The 24,188-nt window shown below is 31.1% G+C and overlaps 3 protein-coding genes across 4 annotated transcripts in view; 2 read left to right on the top strand and 1 right to left on the bottom strand.

Annotated features, from left to right (window-relative positions):
* Positions 1-552: 552 nt before the first annotated feature.
* On the top strand, positions 553-11,170 carry Sclp (leucine rich repeat containing protein 20 sclp). 2 transcript variants are annotated; one of them, XM_085192763.1, is made up of 4 exons: positions 553-880; positions 8,923-9,066; positions 9,338-9,505; positions 9,878-11,170. In XM_085192763.1, exons 1-4 carry the CDS (start codon positions 721-723, stop codon positions 10,042-10,044), a joined length of 639 nt encoding a protein of 212 aa, XP_085048889.1. In that variant the 5' UTR covers positions 553-720; the 3' UTR covers positions 10,045-11,170. The 2 variants fall into 2 exon arrangements, with proteins under 2 accessions (XP_085048889.1, XP_085048890.1); XM_085192764.1 differs by lacking the exon at positions 553-880 and adding an exon at positions 8,112-8,483.
* Positions 11,171-12,109: 939 nt separating this feature from the next.
* LOC146534758 (ATP synthase F(0) complex subunit k, mitochondrial-like) lies at positions 12,110-12,930 on the top strand. Its single transcript, XM_085192593.1, has 3 exons — positions 12,110-12,265; positions 12,378-12,465; positions 12,703-12,930. Exons 2-3 carry the CDS (start codon positions 12,379-12,381, stop codon positions 12,772-12,774), a joined length of 159 nt encoding a protein of 52 aa, XP_085048719.1. The 5' UTR covers positions 12,110-12,265; position 12,378; the 3' UTR covers positions 12,775-12,930.
* A 617-nt stretch (positions 12,931-13,547) lies between these two features.
* HERC2 (E3 ubiquitin-protein ligase HERC2) overlaps positions 13,548-24,188 on the bottom strand; it is a 48,762-nt gene continuing 38,121 nt past the window's right edge. The window contains exons 73-89 of the mRNA XM_085192591.1: positions 23,727-23,821; positions 23,333-23,439; positions 22,674-22,851; positions 22,304-22,427; positions 21,955-22,084; positions 21,594-21,700; positions 21,386-21,513; positions 20,934-21,083; positions 20,200-20,322; positions 19,848-20,058; positions 19,251-19,445; positions 18,800-18,972; positions 18,172-18,302; positions 17,599-17,762; positions 17,120-17,274; positions 16,677-16,789; positions 13,548-16,238 (exon numbers count right to left, since the gene is read on the bottom strand). Coding sequence (XP_085048717.1) covers positions 16,067-16,238; positions 16,677-16,789; positions 17,120-17,274; positions 17,599-17,762; positions 18,172-18,302; positions 18,800-18,972; positions 19,251-19,445; positions 19,848-20,058; positions 20,200-20,322; positions 20,934-21,083; positions 21,386-21,513; positions 21,594-21,700; positions 21,955-22,084; positions 22,304-22,427; positions 22,674-22,851; positions 23,333-23,439; positions 23,727-23,821 — 2,456 coding nt within the window. The 3' untranslated portion in view covers positions 13,548-16,066. The remainder of the gene's footprint in view (positions 16,239-16,676; positions 16,790-17,119; positions 17,275-17,598; positions 17,763-18,171; positions 18,303-18,799; positions 18,973-19,250; positions 19,446-19,847; positions 20,059-20,199; positions 20,323-20,933; positions 21,084-21,385; positions 21,514-21,593; positions 21,701-21,954; positions 22,085-22,303; positions 22,428-22,673; positions 22,852-23,332; positions 23,440-23,726; positions 23,822-24,188) is intronic.

Here is a 24,188-nt window from a genome sequence, read left to right as displayed (position 1 = left end):
ATAAATTACAATAATAAAGTTCCGCAATAAATTACGGCAACGTAAACTATTCACATGATAGCGCACAGCGAATTGGGCTGGAAACTTTTATTCGACCATCAAGCCGACCATCCTTTCACATTGAACCCTCACGCAATCAAACATTCGATCGATGATAAGATAATATAGGTAATAATTCCGATACTATTATTATTTCATATTAACTTTTTTTTTAATATCCCACACACAGCTGGGTAGGCAAAGGAAACCTAGTGTTAGGTCACTCCGCTTTCCTTTTTCTGCCGAATTATGGAGGCGTTCCGTAACGCTACACTTTCGACACCAAAGTGAAGAAAAGAAAAATATTTCATTTCCTCAAGTGGGAATCAAACCCACATCCAGTCCTTTTATTTCCTTCATATATTTCCACCATACATTTTCCACGTGCTTCCGCGAGAAAAGCGTACAGCGTCAACTGCGCAGACAGTGCGAGAGAGACGTCCGTTTGTTATTGTTGCCGTCTCGCTCTCGCGTCATGCTTCTTTGTTTTGGCGACGATATAAAGGCTGGATGGGAACGGCGCTCGAATTTACAAGTGTTGCCGTTCACCCAGGCGCTTTTGCGTTTCGGAACGGTGTATTAAAAAATAAATAATTAAAAACTCAATATTTTTTGTAAGCCTTTTGTGTTTTTAAGCAGTGATTGCTTTAATTGAGGAGTGCAGTGTGATCAAGTGCAGTGATGAGGCCTCCCACGGACTACGATGGTACGAGGGTGCCCGCGGAGGCGGAAGAAGGTGACCCGAGGGCTCCAGCGATGATGATCTGTGCTAGATTAGCTGGACGAGCTATCATTAGAGTGGTCGGCAGGTGTGAGGATGCCCAAGAAAATAGTCAATTAGGTTAGTTCCTTTGTTTATTTTTTCTTTCAATTCTTATCATGTGGCTATAAAATATTTGATTAAGAATATGTAAGATAATAAAGTTGAAAGCAATATGTAAATGAATAAGGTATAATATACCCACTGGTGTTAGTCATACGTTTTACGACTTTCCTGTAACGGATACGTAAATTCAAAGTCACCGGAAAGATTGCGCACTTTAGTTGCACCTATTACGAATAAAAATATTTAACATTTTTAATATAAGCATTCTATAATGATTTTTCTAATTAATATTTGCTATTATGTATTTTATAAGCTTGCGATACAATAGAGTCTTTGAAGTTGAACTATCCCGTAGAGACATAAGCAACAATTGAGAGGTATATTTTTGCACAAATAAATAATAGTACAACTTTTCTAATAATATAAGTAGGTATTTTAGATGAAATTTTACTTCTCATTTCTCCATTCCACTGTTTCATAAAAGTAATTAAAAGTAGGTCTTCTTATTTGAAAGTAGGTCTTCTTATTACTCAAAAAATATTTATCTATACTAATAGTTCACTAATTGTATTCAAAAGTTTGACTTTTACAATATAATAAATCACTTTACTCTAGTTTGTAATTCATTTGCTAATATCTTATCTCGGCAACTACGTCGTAACATACATACATACATACAAAATGCGGACGTGTTGGCGAAGAAACTAACCTATTGTTGAAGTAGGTTAGGTCTTCTGGGTTAAATCATTAAGCAATACTTGTCAGTGAACTGATCGTGAACGGCCTTGACCCACTATCTAATATTACTAACTCGTAATATTTATAGCAACTCCACCACAGCAACAAAAGTATAAACACTTTTTTTTTAAAAAAAAAGTATTAATCTAAATATCTTTAATATTTTCATTTTCTGGCTCTGGTGTCGGGACAAAACGCGGCGTTGAGATCTGCTACTCAATACGTAATGCTTCCAGGATTCCGTGGGAAGTGGAGAGTGTAGTGTCTTAAAACTAGGCTCCCTCTGCCTAACTTGCTCTACAACTGTGCGAGGCTGAAAAAAAATAATCTAAAAAATAATATTTCTTATTTTCTTTTACAATTATCAAATAGAATAGCAAATGATATGACGAATTACCTATATAGATAATACAATAGACAGTTCCCTCTTATCTTTCATCGATATAAAGTAAGAGCTCTACATATAAAAAATATAACAAATTTCAATTTAATTGCAAGTGAAATTATTTCTTCTTAATTATAACAATTAAAAGTAATAAGAAATTAATGAAGTAACAGGAAATTTAAATTGAGCAACCAGCAACAAGTAGACACCGTAATGTTAAAGCCTTTACACTGTTAGTCATTTGTTTCTTTTTTTTGTTTTTTTTTTGTTTCAGTTAATTTATGTTTGTTTTTCGTTTTGTGTTTAAGTTAATTAATTTTATTTTATTATAGTGTTAGAAAGTGTTAAAATAAATAAATAAATAAATAAAGTTGTAGGTATGAGATTACCTACATAAAAGCTATAGGTATTTATGCCATATTAGCTAAACATATAAATTTAATCGTGAGGCCAGTCGTGACGCATGGCCACTAGCGTGACTGTAAATGAGACATGTTGTGAGTTCGATTCCCACTAGAGGAAATGAATTATTTAAAATATTCACTTCTTAGCTCTGATATCGAGGCAAAGCGCGGCGTTGAATTCCGCCACTAACACGCAATGCCTCCAGAATTTCTCGCTACATGCGGGATACAGCGTGAAGCTGTGTGTAAGTAGGTACTTCATTAAAATTAATATAGATAGACAGATAGATAGATATAACTCTTTATTGCATACATAAACAAACATTAATATATTTTAACTTTAAATTAGAACTGATGTGAAAAATGTTGCAACGTTAACACTTCGCTACTGTTACATATTCATTTTTATATTTGCTCCGACTGATGTAAATGTAAAGTGTTAAATGTTGTAATATTACGTTAGATTAGAATTGCAATACTAAAATATATATTATTTTACGCTCGCGCGGTTTTTATTTGTCTTAATATTCTTTTTAGACTGTGGTAATATTTTTTTATTGATGTTGGATTAGTGCAGTGCTTTATAAAAATAATTTAAAAATAGTTTTATAAAAATTTAAATAACTTCATTATGAAAATAATATATAAATATATTTGTTTTTTTTTTTAGTTTTCGGTTAAAAATTAAATTTTGTACTAAATTAATTATTGTATGGCCTACCTTTATTATGTTTGTAAATAACAAATATCTATTAGTGTGATAAGATAAAAAATCTATTTAGAACAATTTTTCACTATCTACCTAATATCGTGACATCCCTAGCGTTCACCTTCATATAAACTACGAATTCAATTAGAAATAATATTTTGTCGGTTTCATAACTTTTATTTTAAAAAATATTTGAAGTAAATATACAGATGTTTATCATTTAAAAATACAATAAACATTAATAGATATATTACACGTAATATATGGTGGAAAGTGTCACTTCTCTACCGTAAATAAACATTAGCTAAACTACCGTTTTTACGTCATAATGACTCTTAACAACACAGTTAGTTATACAACGACTTTCTATTCGCGAAACTTTGTGTTGGTATTATTAGGAATCATTAGGGAAGCATACAAAAATTTTGCTTATTTTTTTTATTATAAATAGACAATGACTTTAAAACCTGACGAAAATGATAATCGATAATGCAAACGTTAGGGTTACGGTTTTTTCTTTATTTGTATTTATTTTATATTTGTAATTAGATTTAATAAATAATAGATTACTAACCTATTTAAGTATTCATAGTAACATTGATAAGATAAAATGTACATATTTACCATATAGAATGAAATTGCAGCCAGAATTACAATAAAATAATTAAATCTAAATAAAAAAAATATAGTTATGATATAAACAGTGAGAGTAAAGTGCCTTTTTATTATTTTATAATTTAATTATGCATCCATTCTATTTAAATATAAACTATTTAAATATAAACCAATATTCGTAGGCAAGATAGTAACAGGTGCTAGAATTAATTAAGACATCGCAAATATGTACAAAATTACGACGCACATTATTTCGATATCCATGTCTTTGTTAGTACCTACGTGTATTTTTTTCTTTTTATGTTTGTTTTGTTTTTATAAAATTATTATTAAGTATTATTTGTATTCTATATATATTTTGATTCCAAACATACTTTTTTCTTATATTTTTTTATTGATAAGAGCTGAAAAAGGTGATAGATAACGATTGGGTCATACAGCCTAGATTTAGTCCTTACTAGATTTACTAGATATATAATTATCGTATGTTAAATATAGATAAAAATAAGCAGTTTATACAGATATGTAAATATCTATAAAATAATACATACACTAACATTTGGCATGGCTGCCATGAATTGTGTTTCTCTTTTATCCCCTAATATTATGAGAGTTTATTTGGAGATTTCTGCGCAGTTGCCGTTTTGTGCGCGCGTGTCGACGGCCACTTTATCCGGCGATTTCGCCGTGCGTGTACACGGTCAATTATTTTTTTTTTATCTTTGTATGCCGTTTTTTTTTAAATTTCCATACTATTAAAATTGATCTTGTAACAAATAAGTATGTATTGAAAATAATAGATAATTTGTTAGATAATACTGTTGGTTAAATATTCATAATTAAATATTAGCTTATATTATAATGAAATTAAAACTAATTTATCGTTATTGTAGAAAATATAATACCTATATGGAGAAATTTCTTATTTGAGAATATTTTTGTAAATTTTCTTAACTTTATATGTAGGGTGTATAATTGACTCCCGGAAGTCTGTGACATACACAATGAATGTTCTTAACATGCGGAAGGCGGCTACTCGCATGGATTTATTGCGTACTCCAAACGATATCTACTTGACGCTAGTCTCGTAGACATGTGAAGTGATAGATTTAGAACATCCTCGGTCACTTGTAGAGACTTGTGTAAAACGCGTTGACCTTAGAGAAACAATTTACTCCATATAAAGACAACTAAGAACTGGTGGTTTGAGGTCACTGTTCGTTCAATGTATTTACTTCCTAGTTGGATTATCGCTTATATGTAATGCTTACTGCTTAGTAATAATATAATGTATAGCCGTATAATTAATTATTTGATCGTTGCCTTGTAGCGCAATATTAAAAGTAACAATAAAAAATAGGAAGTCAAAAGTACATTTGATTTTAAAAACTAAGCGTATTATAATATTAATCTTAAAATGTATTCTGTGAATTCTTCTTTCCTAATGTACGTAAGGACGTAACTAAGGAAATTTTCTGGAGTGGGCACAAAGCTATTCTGGGGTGGGCACAGCCTTCTCGGCCCCTCTTATTCCTAATAATAATATAACAAAAAATATTTATGTTAGCAACGAAAAAGAAGTACAGTGCTTCTTTCTTGAAAGCACAGTACGGTCGACCTCCAACTAGTCGTAGCCGCTTTGAAGCAGTTCCTAAACTTCTGCACCTTGATCACTTAAAAAGGAAATAACCAGTAGTAAAAATATGCTTACTTCTGATTATTTTATTCCTAAAATCAAAAATATACAGTCACCTACAGCTAACTTTAGGATGCTCCACAGTCTCCGACCGCACGGTACTTTAAAAGCTGCACAAGTATAATAATTTCGACATTCGACGAGCTCGGACACTGGAGGGAACTTTAATGCGTAGAATTTTAAACCTACACTTAAAATAAATTAAAAATAATTTATTTCATATATCATAAAAATATTTACAGAAAGTAAATATTATAATAAAAACATAACACACTTCTATTGCAATTTTAAGCACTGATCTGAGCTCCTCATCCTGCAACACAATGGATTCGGCGCCTATACGAATTCATGAAATGCTAAATAGTTTCTTATGTCATCATTTTTAAGGTGTTTTTATAATTTCTGAACTAAGTTTGTAAATACGGTTGGCAATTTTCAACACTGTCAAGTATCTATGATACGTCATACCACTGACTAGACATGGGCCGTAACGTCTTTTAAGCATAACCGGTGATCACTAGTTTCGGGGTTACGCGTAGCTAGTTTCAGAAACTAGTTATTTCTGTAACTAGTTACAAATGTTTCATAAGCAGTTGGAAGTTTAATACAATTACTTTTATAGTTATGATTGAAAACGTTTTAGGTTAAATTACAATATCTTGCTACTAAAATGTAATTATTTATTAATTTATTTTATATACAATTATTTTTATATATTTTTTTTATATACACTTTATTATATTATATATTTTTAATATATAGAATTTTATATAGTTTTTTCGCTGATCGTTTTTTAATAATATTTGATATATTTCATTACGGAGTGAAATTAAAATTCCAAATTAAGTGAAAACAAAAAATTTACACACAAAATACATTCAAAAAGAGTAATTTTACACTTACAGAATGGAAAAAGAAATTTAAAAATACAAAAAATAAAACATAAACGCGAAACTGACACGTAATAGCAAAATATTATGGTTTAAAATTGGATGAAACTTGAGACCAAACTTGAGGTAAAAACCAGATGGTTATGGGTTCAATCCCCACTCGAGGAGATGAAATATTTATTTAAATTAATATTTTCATTTCTTCGCTCTGGTGTCGAGGTAAAGCGCGGAGTTGAGTTCTGCCACTCAACATGCAATGCCTCCAGAATTCGGCAGAAAGTGGGGAACCTAGTGTAACAGAGTGTTACACTAGGTTCCCTCTGCCTACCCTGCTGTGTGTGAGAAACAGCGTGGAGTTGATTTATTTATCTAGTATTTAAATTAAAATTAAATTTTAAAATTTTACTACTGAATATAAATAAATAATAAATAAATAAAGCCTTTATTCGCTGACCATTTCAGAATTTTTGTTTGCATAATTAACATAAAGTATACAATAAAAATTTAAAAGACTTAAAATTAAAAACATTTAAAAAGTAATTAATTTTAGCAGCCTGCATTATTGCTATATAGCTAAACATAAAACAAAAAAAAATAACAAAATACAAAACCAAAATTAAGATCTTAAAAAAAGTTAAAAATTGTAAGCTCAGTTATGGATTCTTTATTACGTATATAAAATATTTTTTCTGTTGAGCTTTATACAAACGTAAGGAATTATTAAAAACATCAAATTCAGATTTTTGCGCTAATTTATTATCAACATTCAAAGTTCTATTAAGTGATGGGTGTAGGCCTCAATTTTTTGTAGCGAACCTCGTTTCTCGGAATTCTTAAAAGTCTTAGTAGATCGCATAAAAAATCCCAATGTGCTTAAGATATACGAGTGTGAAGTGAACGTCGCAAGCCATTGTAACCGAACCTCTTTTAATAAATAATAAACATTAGGAAAGCTACGTCACGCTAAACAAAAAAAACTCGGAATTGGTTAAAATCCACCGTCGTGGCGCAGCGGCACAAGGGCGTGGCTGTAACGCGACGGTTGCGGGTTCGAGCCCCAATCGAGGAAACTAAATATTTATTTACATTTATTTTTTCATTTCTTCGCTCTGGTGTCGAGGCAGAATTTATTTTTTAATTATCGATATAAAATAATAATCGATCAAATTGCATTAATGCATACATATTAAATTACTGTCGTCTCTTTTTTTCTTGCGGTACGTACTAAAATAGAGCAAGATGCAACTACATAAGTGTCAATGTAGCTAATAAAAATAATATGGTTTTTTCTTGGAATTTTCATAAAACTATAAATAATATAGCTTAACTTCTGCGTTTAGTTTAGAATCGCTTTTTCGTTTCATTGGGTGTATAATACAAAAAAGTACGATGTTTGTAGCTTTTCAATCAAATTCGCCTATTCTCGTCTCTATTTTTGTTGCGGTACGTACTATAATAGAGCGAGATACAACTGTGCTAGTGTCGATGTAACTTGATTAGTGCTTACTGCTTACTCTCATGAAACTACGTATGTGAAATAATGGCTATGTGTACAGACACATAACCACAACGCAACATGTATGTAGTTTCGAATAACCGCGTAGCTCACAATCACCGCGTAGCTCCGAATCATCACAATCACTAGTTTCGACGACAGCCCGAAACTAGTTATGCCGTGATTTGGCTTGTAAGCAGTTTCTGAAACTAGTGACGCTACGTAACGCCCATGTCTACCACTGACATATGTTATTCGATTTTCTGTCATTTAGTAAATCTTCATACTTCGTTTTGTTATATTTCTTTACCCAAGCAATATTGAAATTATTAATTAAAATAAGCTAGACTACTTATATTAGTGCCATTTTGATTTACCAAAATATTCTGTTATAAAAATATTTTTTAAAACAGTTAAATATTGTGCAACCTTGAAGGGAGAACTACTAAATTTTATAAATAGATCATAGAATCTTTCTGATCTATGAATTCGTTAGAAGTTTTGTACTTTTAGACGTTAAAAATAACTAGGTGCGTTTCTTAGCACATTGTGATTTTTGCAAAGTGTATCTTATAGTGTGAGACTAATATTTTCCAGTCATATCTAATATTTGCCTTAAAAAATGGCTTTAGCTGTTACACGTGTAATTTTAAGGTGTGAAAACGCACAAGAAACCCAAGTATTAGGTAATATACCATTATTAATATTTGATGTTCTTAATACCAATAAGAGCTTCGTTTGTTCAGTTTTGAAATCCATTTAATTATCAAAACAGAAATCTTGAGGATTTCAACTCTTTTTATTCAAAAATTAAACTGAAACTTGATATTTGAAAGTATTGAATAGGCAATTAGTTTTATTTAGCTTAAGGCAAATTGATATTATGCTTTAAAAAATTTGAGATAGTGCCTTATAGGAGATGAAACTCAAAGCCTAATTTTATTTTAGCAAAGAATTGACCACAATTCATTCCTCCCAAAACAGAGATTGAATACAAGCCAACATATTTTTTAATCAAATGCTGTCCCACTGTGTCATAATATTTGATATTTTTTTTGAAAATTGGCTAAAATTGTTTATTGCTTGACATTATTATTATTAACAGAAATTATGTTCTTTTTATAGATCTGTCCGAATGTCAACTTATGCAAGTACCTGATGCGGTGTACCACCTGATGCGACACACAGAACTCAAAAGTTGTGATCTCAGTGGGAATGTTATCACGAAAATTCCACCTAAATTTACTGTTAAATTTAGTTTAATTACAGGTAAATTGTAATCATTTTTTATTAAGAAAAAAAAAGTCTTACTATTACCATTATCCCTATTTCCTGCAGAACAGGGGAACTAAGATATGCTATATCCCACATATAGTATGCCTATGCAGAGCGAACCTATGGGTAAAACTCTTTGTCCAATTTCAACCAAATATTCTAAGCATTGAATGTTGAGTGGCATTATATACTGCCTCACTGGCTTATTACTAAAGACTATGACAGCTACAATAGTATATAATTACATGAAATTATTCTTTTCTAGATTTAAACCTCTCAAACAATCAAATAGCCAAGCTGCCGGACGAGCTCTGCACACTAGCATGCCTCCAGCGTCTGGACATCTCCCACAACACATTTGTGGCCCTCCCAAGTATTGCCTTCCAGTGTCCCAGTTTGCACACATTGTTGGCTCACCACAATCAAATTATTGGTAATTGAATTCTTATTTTATTGTTTAGTTCAGGATAATCTTATATTCATGGAATATAAAATTAAACCATATTAATATAGATTATGTGTAATTTTATCATGCTATGAATACATCAAATTAGTTATTTAAATATTTTGGTGAATAATATTTTAAAACATAATACTGCACTGTTTCACTGAAAATAATACAAATAAATATATTAAATATGAGCATTATCCTAAAGTTTATCTTATAGCTTATATATTCAATCAATCATGTTAGCAAATATGCTTTGAAATGTGCTTTAATGGCACCAATGTTTAATAAAAATAATTTAAGTAATTGTAGTATGATAAATTTCTTTATTTTAATTATATTTTTAATTAATTACAGAAGTGGATGTGGACAGGCTAGCAAGATCTCGGGCACTCGAATATGTAGACTTAAGTGACAATCCTATTCCGCCAAGAATGCATGAAGAATTAAAACAGTTGAGTAGGCCTTCCATATCAGTATCGGAAAGACAAAAAGAAGATTGGGAAGAAGATCTCCTAATATAGTATAATACATTTCCCATGTACAAGACTTATGATATATAATATCTAGGGACTAGAACAATAAGAATCTATGAAATAGTATTGCCAGATCTAATAAATAATTATTATGTTTAATAAATATATTTTTACTTTTTGTAATTGATATAAAAAAAAATATATAATTTGAATACTTATAGCTGGCAAGACTATGTGATACATTTAAATGGTCCTAACTCAACTGTGATTTAGCCTTGTGCAAATAGGATTTTTATAAGATTACTTAAGCATATAGTGAATGGAGTCCAATAAAATATTTTAAGATTTTATATATGAAATATCACACTATGTGCTCAAAATTATAGTACTTAATTAGTTGGGCTTTAATAACGCCCTAGTAAGTTATATCGTCGACTTACAGTGTAAAACTTTATACCATTTGAATGTGTAAAAAGAAAATATAAAATTACCCTATATTTTATTTCGCAAACTGGAAAAAGCAAATAAATTTTCTAAGTTCTAAAAATCTTGTGACAATATTTGTATACTTATAGTTCTTTAAAAATGTTTTTTGTCTCTCTTGGGGATGGCTAATGCTTTTATATGCTTATACTCTAAGCCGACGATATTTATTTTATCAATGTGAAGTGATTTGGTAACTTTTCTATGTTGACATATGAAGAAATATAGAGGGTGCTGATTTTTTTTATACATATTGGTATATACTTATTATGGTCAACTATATGCAGTTGACTTTTCTTATTGAATACTAGTCGCTTATAATAATTAGGTATGATTTTTTTACATTCTAACACTTATTACTCGTAAAATGAAATTTGAAATGAAAGTAAATGATAATATATTATATACATTATGCACAAAATTATTGTTAATTAAAAAATAAGTTGTATAAGTTTTAATAAATTTGAAATTAACACATTTAGGTTATTTTGCTATATTTTATAATGAAAGTTTGTATGTTTTACCATATAAGAGCTATGTTTTGTTTATAATATGTATCTTTCAAAGTAAGAGGCTCTATATATTAAATAATACTCCAAATACAACTGATTTATTTGTCATTGTATTCAATTGCTAAATTAACTATTTTATGCACATTTGACTTATATAATAAAGGCATTTAATGCTCTAACTGGAATTTTATTTTTTTTAATTTCTATACAGTCATATTATGACATTTGGATTTAATTTGACTTCAGGGACAAGCATTCACTCGATAAATAATATATATATTTTTTAAATCTTTGATTTTTCTCCTCTTACTAATCGTCAATATAAAAAAATAAAAAGTATATATAACATAAATATACATTATATATTAGGACTAAAAACTTTTTGAAAAATCCAAGAGAAAAAAAATGTGACACTCGACGTTTTCATATAATGTTATTTTTTCGTGTTATTTATTATACAAAATTAAAAGAAATATAAAAAATGGCCGGACAAGGAGTAGATGATGACCCAAATTTAAAAGGTTTAAGCCGATACTTCAATAGTCAAACAAATAGAGGACGGGCTAACGTTAGTACCTTTATATTATTTGTAAATAGATAGTATAACAGTACGATTGTTTATCGTATCGATAACTCGTGTTAATGATATTCTTTCTCAAATACATACTTTATACCTTTAAATAATTATTTACAAGCAATATGAGACTATGTATGTGAAACAGTGCTATGGAACAGTTATCTTAATCTTAAGCGTTGTTGAGTTCCGCTACTCAGCACACCATGTCTGCAGTATTTAGTGGAAAATGGGGAACGGCAGTGTCTTAATAAGAACGGAGTACCTTAAGGCTAGGTCCTCTGGTGGGCTACATACATATGGGCTACATATTCAAATGCTTATTAATTTTATAATTTTCTTCAATAATATATAATGCTTTTTTTTTCTACGTTTGGTTTTTAGGTTTCAAAAGTAACAATGGGTGGTATTGCATTATATTACATATACTACAAATTCTTTAAAGTTAAAAAAAAGAAGGTCCCAGATTAGAAGAAATGATTGTGGCAAATTTTGTATTTATAATATATATTAATCCTAAAAAGGTTTTTTTTTATTATATTTTCAAATAAATAAACTTAATATTGTTCTTATAATATTTGTCATAGTAGCATTTTGCTGCTTGTAAAGAAACGTATTTCCATCTGTCAGTGATCAGCCGCTATCAATTTCGTTTTCCCTTGGAGGTTGTAATTACATAAGTTTCAGATTTTACATTCAGGTAAATATAAAGTTATATTTTGTGTTTTAAAATCATCTTAATATAATTATTGTTTCTTGTTTTATAAAAAAAATCTAATAATTAGAATAATAGAAAACTAATTGTGTTTTAGAATGGCTGGTGGAGACTCCGTCGATGAATCCCAACTTAAGGGACTCGCTAAATACTTTAACAGTCAAACAAATAAAGGGCGAGCTAATGTAAGCATATTTTAATTAATTAATGAATTATTATTTCAACTTTTCTTGTTACCATAATCTCTCTTTGTACCTACTACCTACTTGCGGTATTAATTGATATTACTTAATGCCTTTCAAGTGTGAGTTAAAAAACCAATAATTTTAAGGCATATCTAAACTTATATTTTGAATGATTACTATTGGTAATATAAAATTTTTCAGTATTTTAGATATTAATGAATAATGTTTTCTTTCCAGACTGCTAAGGCAACATATGCATTCTTTGGAGTTGTAATACTGTATTTTGCTTTGAAACCAAAATCAAAGTAGGAAAAATTTTCAATTCTATTTCAATCTAATTTAAGCAATTTAAATGTCTTTAATTCCCACATCAGCAATTATTTAGTTAAAGTGTAAAATCATGTATAATATTGTTTTTATTAATGAGATAGGAGAGTGAAAATAAATAATCTGTTATGTCATAAATAATACTTTTATTTCATATCTGAACATAAAAACGTTACACACATTTAAATGTTATACATAAATTATATTTTATGGATTTCAATTTCAATAAAAAAAATTAACAAAAAGTTTTGTGTGCATCTTCTTTGGTTGCAAAAAATTACATTTTGCGTTATGTAAACAAAATTATATTTGTAATAATTCACTGACACACACACACATCTATGTGATAGTTTAGCTTTGTGCTTGCTATTAATTCTTGATAAAAATGTAAATATTAAACAAAAGCTCTAGCACCATAACTATTAGCATGCACAATTGATTCTATTTTATCAATTGCACATTAATATTAAAAACATGTTCACTTTATTTTTGAACTTCATTAACAGACATGTGTTTCTCTAGTTTTCGTCTCAGCATAAGATATATTAGCAAAGCCTTGTTTGTGGTGAAAAAAGCGTGTGAACTACATAATACAATAAATATTCAAATTATGATTACACAATAATGACAATAATATCAAGCCTTACACATTTCTTACTATGACTAGCGTTACTTTGTTCTATAAAATGCACCTTCCTTTATATTTTCTATCTACCAAAATACAAAAGCAGTCTTGTTAACACTACTTCTAAATATTTTACTACAAGATTATTACAAAAAAACAATTCAATTAAATTATTCAAAGTTACTAAATACAAAATCAATTATATAGCATTACATATAATAATTTGTAATATATTAACATAATTAGAATTTAAAGGTTATCAAATATATAGAAGTAGTATTATAATGGTGAATGACCAGTACAGTCTTAGCACACATTGAGGCCCATCTGAAAAGAAAAAAATTAAATGGTTCAGGCCATCCAGGGCCTCTTACTTCACAAGGGCATGTCCCTCAAGTGCCTTAAAGACAGGACTGTCATGCAATTCACCCCTTCATTAATATTCATAATTTCAACATATATATCATTCTTCTTTTCCAAATACCGATAAACCATTACAACATTTGATGTTATGGCATTTCAAATACAATTCTCTTTACAAAGCCGTCAGGAACAAAGATGATCTACTGTTTTCCTATCGTAAGTTATTTACTATTATTTTAAATCTATTTTTAAAAAGTCTTAAGTGACAAGATAGAGCAAAAGTGATCTTGAAAAAGATTTTTAGTAACAAAATTATATTTTCAAGAATAGATTTAATAAAATAGTTATATTTTTATTCTTTAAAATAAGTTTAAAATGAGATTACAGGAAATACTGGAATCAGGACTGTGGATGTCCATTTGTTGTAAAACTCTATATTCATCATTCATACATGAGGGCATATACAATACATAATTGTGAATATTTTAGCAACACCCAAACAAGTTTGGATGGAATGTTTCATGTTAGAGCAATAATATTATTACTTCAGCCTCATGAAAATATGTTGAATAAAATATGCTAAAAAAGTTTTTTTACATAATGTTCCCTTTTATTATTTTGTTATATAGTAATGGATTTCAGCCGAAAAGCCATTATTAGTAATGGCGGCAGAGCCTCATAGCCAATTTTGTTTTAATTTTTACAACACAGTATCTTAATTATGATTTAAACAATTATGATTCGTGAAACAAAAAAGAAAGCCATAAAAATTATAATACCATAAGCTATATAAACCAGACAGACATATTTCACAACTTCCAAAATTTCACATTTTTTATATTCCTTACACATTACTAGTATAAAAAATCTTAATCATTAAGCCAATTATACTATTGGACTCGTTCAAATTATTTTCATAACGAGATTATACGCAATTAATTTTATAATATCATTTTATTTAGATAATTTAAACATTCAACAACACAAGCATATATTTGTTTCATTTCGATGTAAACACAGTCATCGCTAATTCTGTAACGTACATGTGCGCATAAATAGTAACTTTATAATCATGCTGTATCCCGCAAATTGCAGGGTAGGGAGAGGGAACCAAGTGTTAAGGTACTACGTTTCCCAGGTACCGCTCAATTTTTGAGACGTGTGTAGATTGGCGTTACTAAACGCTGGACTTTTGTCTGTTTATCAGAGCAAGAAATTGAAAATAATTCATTTTCTCCAAATGAGAATCGAACCCACAATCGTCGCGTTTACAGCCAGACGCTGTGCTGCCGCCGCGACGGCATATATAGTAAAAATAATGTATTCATTATAATAGGTACTAATTGCTTTAATGAATTCTCTATAACCAAATAACGGTAAGCGCACATAGTTACTACACAAGAAATCTTAATACATAGTGGAGTAACAACTTAATATAGATACATAATATAGAGGTCGTTTTGAAGAAGTAATGAGAGTAAAAAAGTATAGGAGATTTCTACAGGACTTTCAAATTCAATTGCTATTCGATACAATGTGCGCATTCCTGTAATTTTTTTTTAAAACGGCATGTCATGCTTACATTAAATTCGAGATCCAAAGTTAAATTTTCACAATTATTATTATTATGGATATGTGGTGTTATCAAGCCTCTATGTAATTACAACATCAGTTATAACAAAATACTGTATTCAATATTCTATTAGTATTCGATAGCAATAAAAATATATAGCATCTCAACTGTTTCCTATACAATTAACAAATTAATAGAGCGACTTCCATTGAGTGCTAATATACACGCGAGTATTCGAAAATTCTGTGTCGATACATTTGCAGACGTGTATGTATTTTGAATATAAAGCCACAAATAGATTATTAATAATTTGGTGTCGGTAGAGAGAAGCTCTAACAGTGGAGGATCTTTAATTTCACAATTTATAAAGATCGCAAGCTCCAGGCACTGGTTTGAACGCCTAACATACCAACACAATGAAACCATGTAATGCTAAGTAATTTCCTATCATCATCATAGAAAGTCGTAATAGACGAGTCGTGGTCGCACTAAAGTTAGTTGCAGATGGCTTCGCAGATTTATTTATTTAAAGAAATTTTCTTACATTTTCTTATATTTTTCTTCCAAATATAAAACATGAAAAATTTCAAAAAACCCAACTTTAAGGGGACCACAATACATCAGCCGTACAATATACTTTTTAATATAAAGCTATACAAGCCATATACATAATAATCCTTTGAAATTGTACGAATACAGTAGGAGTTAGTAGTTCATATCCACATGGGCAGCCTGGCGAAGGAATACAGTGCGGGCTGCGGCGCGGGCGGCGGGGCGCCGTCGCCCTCCGAGTCCGACTCCTCGGAGGAAACCCTCTCGGCGGCGCTGAGCGCCACCCGCGCGTACTCGTCCGTGTCTATACTTTTGCAGAAGTGGATTGCGTATCTAATAAAAATAGAGTTAAATTTCAGTTATGGTTAAAATTTTTTAGGTGAGTGTGGGGTAAAGTGGTACAGTGGGACAGAGTATGATGGTAAACGCGACGGTTCCACTCAGGGGAATAATTAGAATCATATTTATTTTAGTTTCTCTCCTCTGGCAGAAGACGCGATATTGAGTTACGCCACTCAACACACTGCCAATTTTTTTAAAGAATAATAGTAATAAATAAATTAAAAAAGAATAATAATAATATAAAATTAAAAAAGAATAATTTTTCAAGATATTTTTTTAATAAATTGGTAAATGGTTTTTTTCCTCGATTTTTATTCGATCTATATTTCTCCATCAACGAATCACAAGTATGGAAACTCCAATAAATTTTGTATATTATTTCTATCTAAAACTTAAAATTTCAAGTTATTGTTTACAGTCCATTCTTACCTCAGTTTTTCTCGTAAAACAGATTTGCAGGAATATCTAGGCATTTTCAACAAGAAAAAACATGTGTAGCTCTCTGGCAGGAAGTGGTCTGGTGGTTGATATTTGTCGAGCACCTAAAAATTATCGCATGTAATATATTGTCCAAAGTAGATATTTAATATTTTATAATGAGAAAAAATTTTAAAAATGCAAATAATATATTATGTTAAACCAAAAGCAATATTTATTTCTGTCTGAAAATTAGTTATTATACAAATAACTCTTAATTTTTCATCATACTGACTGAGCAAATGACTAAGCTCGAAGGTTGAGGGTTCAATTTTCACTTAAGTAAAAAACTCTTTAGTAAAAAAGTAAAATCCTGGCGTTAGGTTCCACTAACATGCAGTCCCAAAATATTACACAAAAAGCAGAATAAAGCGCGAAACAAAAAACACTAATACCTGTAATACAAAATCCCTCTGTCTCGGATCTTGCGGCGCCCGCGGTAGGCGCGTACGTCCCCATACAAAGCGCAGGAATAACGCGCGCTCGCTGCCCGACAGCTCCTCCATCACCTCCCAGAACCATTGCACTAGTGGTGCGTTGGGCTCTATTCCTGATGGTATAATGATAATGTTGGTATATAAATTGTAATAATTGGAGTAAAATAAAATGTATACAATTGTTTAATTAAATTATATTCTTTTTTATATATATGAATCACATGAGTCACTACATTCAGCTTTTGTTTTTTTTACTTAAAATACTTAATTTTAAGTCCTATAAAGAAAACAAACCAAATTTGATTTTCATTCTCAATTATTTCTTAATGGACATGGAACAACAGCAAAATGCTGTAATACTTCAAAAGAAAGATATTAAACATCTAAATCATTTATCTAAGGAAAGCTATTTACAAAACATTGTTTTCTCATAATACCTTTATAAGTGGCCGAGGCGCGTAAAGTATGTACAGGTATATCTGGGGAACCACACACTAAAGTCTCTAATTCCGCCGCGTTGAATAGCGCCAATAGCGGTGCGGGTATCACGCGAGACATGCCGTCTCGTACTGCTCGCACTTGTTCGTCGAATTCGTGTAATCTAAAATGTTATAACAAGAAATAAAGTTTATTAACTAAAGGAAGAGAGTGCGTATTATTTTCATTTTCTTCTAGTAACAAACACGGTGTTGAATTCCTCGGCCCAACAAGCAATTTCTTTAAAATTGCGCAGTACGTGAGAAACGGATCTTTACACTAGGTTCCTTATGCTTTCTCCCAAATATTTAATTTATTATTATATAATAATATTTAATTTAATATTTTAATTAAAAAAATAGAAGTAGCTTGATTTGTTTTTATATTGAAACTATTTCGGTGCAATGGTATAGCATCTCACTGTTAACGCGAAAGTTTTGGGTTCGACCTCACTTGGGCACGATTGTAATTAATTTAATGAAATAAATTTCAACAGTAAGCATTTACAAAAAATATTATTTTTAAATGTTTACCTATAATGAAGTGCTAACTGTACATATTCTTCTTTATTATCTGGCGTCACTCTTTTATGCCTTGTCGAAAGTGGAACTTCGTGTCCGGCCGCAGATGGTATTGAAAATGGTAGCTCTAAATTTTGTAGTTCCTAGACAGAAAACATTTTTACAATTAAAAACAATCTCGACTAGCAACAAATCAAAACAATAAATGTTGTTATGTCGGTCAACCAAAGAAGAAGCAACAATGTAAAACAGAGACTTAGCATTTTGAGATATCTAAATGGATATAAAGGCTGTAAATTTACATGTTTTTCTAAACTTTTTATTAAACAAACCGCCAGTTTTAGTTATGGTGTTCAATAAATAATATCTCTGTAGTAAAAAAATGAGAACTGGAAAGTATAAGAACAGCGAAGTTGACGGTTTTATAGTTTTTGTGGTTACGTTTTATTTTATGATATATTTTATACGGTGTTATAGCCATTTTTGAGAAGTGCCACCAATTGCTATTTATTTATGACAGAAGAGCTAAGCAACATTATTGAAAAATGAAAATTTTGTGCATTAAAAATAAAATATTCCGATTGCATTTACTTAAGCCATTTCATTATTTTTCTCATATACGGTAAGACCCAATTGTTACCTTATTGTTAGCAGTCATATCTCGTATACACAATAACGCAGGTAGGAAGTCCTTGTCCACTTCAGCTAAATCTTGTGGCCTTAGTGGTTGTCCTGCCACCTGCCTCCACACACCCTCTGCTAGGGATAGGGATAATGGCGATCCAGTTCTGATAGCTATACCCATTAGTACACCTAGGGATAGAAATATAAGGACAGTGAATACAATGTTTGACTTAACTGACAATAAAATCAGTGTATTACCGCAATAACCATTTAGACAGTGTTGCGTTTTGGAAATCATTTAAAATCATATATCTTAATGAAATATATTGTTCTTGCACAGAAAAACTTTTATCCGAAAGGCAGATGCGTAAAAATCTAGCAGTGAGATAGGTCGTCACGTCATTATAAATAACAACATTATAAATAATATTTATATACTACTTGCATTATATTAAGCAAATAAATACCTAAAAATCTAAAACAGTTGAGATGCAACGGTGTATTAGCGGTTGGGTTGAGCAGGAAGGCGTCGCGCGAGGCGCCGGCGTCGCCGCGCCCGTTGGGCGTCGCCATGAGCAGCGGTAGGGACCCGTTTTGTAGCTCCTCGCACATCTCCGCAATGCTCTCGCTGTAGCCACCGCCGCAGTCGTCTACGCTTTCGCCTGTGTTGGTTCAAATACAAGTATGGGGAATAGTGATTTAACAAATTTTGTTACCCTAACCTAAAAGTATCGTTATAATATAAGCCTTTATTTTTTATTTATCTCTATATAAAATTAATTTTGTATATATAATTAATGATATTGGTAACGTTTCTGAGTTTTATTTGTAAGAACCATTAATATTTTCATAAATTTAAATACATTATCAAATTCTAAGTAGGTACGTAAACAAATGACAATTATGAAAAATTTTAATAGCAGAGAGACATTCGATCACAAGTTCCAAATATCAATAAAAAATCCTCTTAGCAATAAAAACATTAACCTATCAAACGTCACTTTATTTAAAAAAGAACCTCAACACTCGCAAAAACAACAAAACCAACCAACAAACAAACCTACCTATAAATTTCACCTTCCACACTCTGTGCGGCAGCGCGAGCGCGTCCTGCGTGAGCGCGGGCAGGCGCGCTACCATCTGGCCGAACACGGAGCGCATGCCGTGCGCGCCCGCCAGTCCCGCACCCCCTCGCCGCGCTTTGCGGGCGCCCACGCGGGACAGCTCCACTATGGGCCCGTGCTGGCGGTCGCGCACCATCGTTGACATTATAGCCTAGGGAAATGTTGTTTCTATTATATTTGTACACGTTACATAAATCATTATATTAGACTTCGTTATTAAGGAACGTTTCCCTAAATATGTGTAGTTTATACCATATAATATAAAGATGAGTAAAGAAGATTTGCTTCTCACCTTTCTAAAAGCACCTTCCTTAAGGCTATAAAACAACAGACTTCGTAATTGATCCAAAGGCTCATCGAGAATGAGAAGCGGCAAGTTGGGACAGACCAATTCCGAAAATTGATGTAAAAGTACCTAAAAAAATAAATTAAATTTTAACATAAATAATTGCATTATAAAATCATACTTATCAACAAAAAAAATGTTTTTGACATATTTCTATTTAAACACCAAGAATCAAACAATCTCTAATTTTGTTTATTATTATTATTTATATCAGCCCTACAGACACTTGGTCCGTACCCTCTTTTACTTTTTTATTATATCTAATTTTCTTATAATATACATATATTAATCACATTATTGTTTTCATACATACAATTAATACCTATTATAAGAAAATATATTTTTTAACTACATTATTTTATAAAATTTCACTTAAATCTTAAAGTGTTAAGCTAGTTTAAAGTCAAAGCCATATATAGAGCAGACTACAGCGCAGAGCTACCTCTTCTTCTTCAATAAATGGACTGTTCAAATGAAATTTTACCACTGTGTGGCCACGGCTTCATTGCACTGCCATAATGAAATTATCATATAAGTGAATGTTTTTTTTATTTGTCCGCATATAGTAGGAAATCTATTAAAAAAAATCTTGTTCACACTTTCAGCCCAATTTTCGAGATATTAATATAGAATAGCTAAACCTAACGCAACACTTTTGAGCGCTATTTACTATCACTTACCAATCTATTGCATATGAGGTTCTGCGGCATATCCCGGAGCAAGTGACACTCAAGAGGCGGCGGAGGAGGCGGGCGAGGTGCCCGCTGTGCCTCCACACATAGCGCTACCGTGTGCGCGCTGCCGCAAGCCACGCGAGTTACGCGTTTGCCCTATTAATATTTATTATTATTGTTACAAGTAAACGTCTTGTTTTTTTAGGATTAATGAAAGAAAGTAACTTAAGGTACAAATATTTAGAAACGTACAAAAAAATTCGTTTACTCGAACCCACGTCTCTTTAAAACAGTCTAAGTCCAAGGCACGTTAAAAATTTTATACATATCTAAATAGTTGCCTTTCCTTAGCATGTAAATAATATTTTAGCAACATGAAAATTAAAAAAATTTCAAAACTCACTTTATTTTTTATTAATATACACACTTTATTGAAAATACTCCACATTTAAACATACTTGTAACGCCATAAGGAGCCTCGGTCTCTGCGCAGCTAATGTCGTTCCATCACCTAACTGACCTTCATCATTATCTCCCCAAGTATACACTTCGCCTGTGTCAGTACATGCTACGCAATGTAAGCTACCTAAAATTTTAATTATCAATATAAGACATTTAATAATATTGTCATACAGACTTAAAGAAGATATAAAGAATAAAACTAACCTGTTGCAATAGACACAATCATTTTACCCTGCATTCCTGTAACTCTCATTGGTCGCCTTACATGTTCATAGCTTCCGTGACCCAATCTATGATAATCACCTTTACCCCTGAAAAATAATAATAAGAAGCTTCAAGTCTTGCTATGTAAAATTTTCATGTGCATTCTAATTATGCAAACATATGTATGGAGAGTTTTTTATTCAATTATTGAACGCTTCATAAATTTAGGTCTCTTACACAAACGTCCAGGTAAACCATTACACCACCATATCCATTCGGTAATCTGGAGAAATATCTATCAAACTATCCAAGAAAATATCTCTAAATATTATGCGGATAAATTAAACTAGGATATAATTACCAGGTATAAACACTGCCGCACTGGCATAATGCTACTGAAAACTGAGATCCACATTCTACTTTTATAACTCGCAAGCCTTTTAGACAATCTATTCTCATAGGCAATTTACAACCTTCTGAACCTCCACGACCTGTAAATAAATTATCATGATGATTATAATGATACACACCAAACCGCAATAATTATGGGTTTCACCCAATAGGACGTAGGATTGTATTGAAATAATTTCTAATTTCGGTAAAAAAAAACACTTTTCAATGCATTTTTTTAAATTGGGCTGAAAGAGAAGATTCCGTTTCTTTAATACGAGGTTCAAATTTATTTTAGTAAAAAAAATAAGGGAATTTACCCAATTTGCCATAGTCCCCATCTCCCCAAGACCACACGTTGTCGTCGTCTGTAATACATAGGGTTTGAGCGTCTCCGGAACCACAAGCCACGTCTATTACTCTGTAAGATGATAGCGCTTCCACCTAAAATTATTTAAAGTTTTCTTTAAATATCCTAGTTTTGTATGGTTAATTCAACTTTTTTTATCTAAATTTGTGATTCTTCAAAAATCTGTTCAAAAATAATCACTCAATCTTAAAAACCTGAAAAAGTCTATTGTTATAAAATAATAATATAATATGCTATAATGTCTCCACTCGAGATGAATTAGGCTTTTTTTTCGTTCGCCATCTCTATCCTATTAGCATATATAATAAAATCTAGCTCACCAATTTAGGTAAGAGCTGGTCCTCAGAGTCCCCATGGCCCAGCCTCCCGTACCTGCCCTTGCCCCACGTGTATATGCGGCCGCGTGCCGTGAGGCAAGCGGAATGGGCGCCGCCGCACGCTATCGCTACTACTTCTAAGCCAGATAGCGCTGTTATTAGTTTTGGACGGTCGTAGCTCCTGTTATAAAATAAGTTCTCATGAAAATATGTTTTTAGCCCGTCGTGAGCACAGCGTCTGACTATAAGCGCGAAGAATATGGGTTTAATTTCCACTTAGGAGTATAAATAAATTTTATTTCCTCGCGGTGGTAACAAGACAGTGCGCGGCGTTAAGTTCCACCACACACAGCTTCTTTACGTTTACTGACTTTGACCACGTGTTTGCACAATTATGGTAATTTCATTTTTCCCATCATAGTACAAATATTCGATTATCTTCGTATGAGTTTAATACAATATGCATGTACGACATGTAACGTACAACCCTTCCTCTTGAATCATTTTATCTCTTAGTGAAACACACGTTAAATTGAAAAATTTTAAATTTAATATTTGTTGCAAAAAATCGGGATGCTGCTCTGTATTATAGTATGTAAAGCTTATATACAGTGCTAATAAAGTTAATTTTCGTAATGTTATAACCTCAAACGTATACTTACACTCTATTACCGTGACCCAATTTGCCATCTTCTCCCTCACCCCAGCTGTATACTTCACCGTCGGCAGACAACGCAAGGCAATGTTTACCACCCGAATTACAAGCAACCTGACCAAACAAGTATTAAAAGATCAGCCTATACCTTTTTCAACTCGAAAATAATCATAGAAGACAATTTATGATGAAATAAAATTAACTTTAAACAAGACTATACATATGTACATTTATTTTACTCGTTATTTAATATCTTAACTAAGAAACTTATTTATAATAAAGATTATCATAAGATAAAACAAAATGATTACAAAAACAGTATAATATAAAAATTTGACTTATTCTTTCGAGTTTGTATTACTTAGGTAATTATATTAAATCAATAAAAAAGGGAGAAATACCTTAGTAATAAATACATGTTGGATGGATGCTAATAGAGTCGGTTGAGCAACAGAATCTATACCGCCTATACCTAAACGTCCACCAGCGCCATATCCTAAGAAAATCGCAACAAATTATATAATAAGAACTTTTTATATAAAATATGTATCTTATCTATTTATCTTATATAACATTTGACATATGTATCATAGTAATGTTTATTTATATACATGATTATATAATATAATATAATATCTTTCTTCTCTCTCAACTTGATATTTTCTTTTACATAGCGGAACGGGCAGAGATAACCTAGTTGTAGTGTCACGATATTCCCTTCTCTGATCACTAATTTAATCACTTTTTATTTTACTAATTACTTTTTAACGCATAAATACACATAGACATAATAATCAATTAGTTATTTTTAAGTTATGATTGTATAAATTCAAAATTTTAATTATCATCAAAAATTACCATTA

Source organism: Heliconius melpomene, chromosome 11 (genome assembly GCF_056956725.1).
Source record: "Heliconius melpomene rosina isolate 202511_hmr_F chromosome 11, ASM5695672v1, whole genome shotgun sequence".
NCBI lineage: Eukaryota > Metazoa > Arthropoda > Insecta > Lepidoptera > Nymphalidae > Heliconius > Heliconius melpomene.
This window is presented reverse-complemented; position numbering and strand designations above follow the sequence as displayed.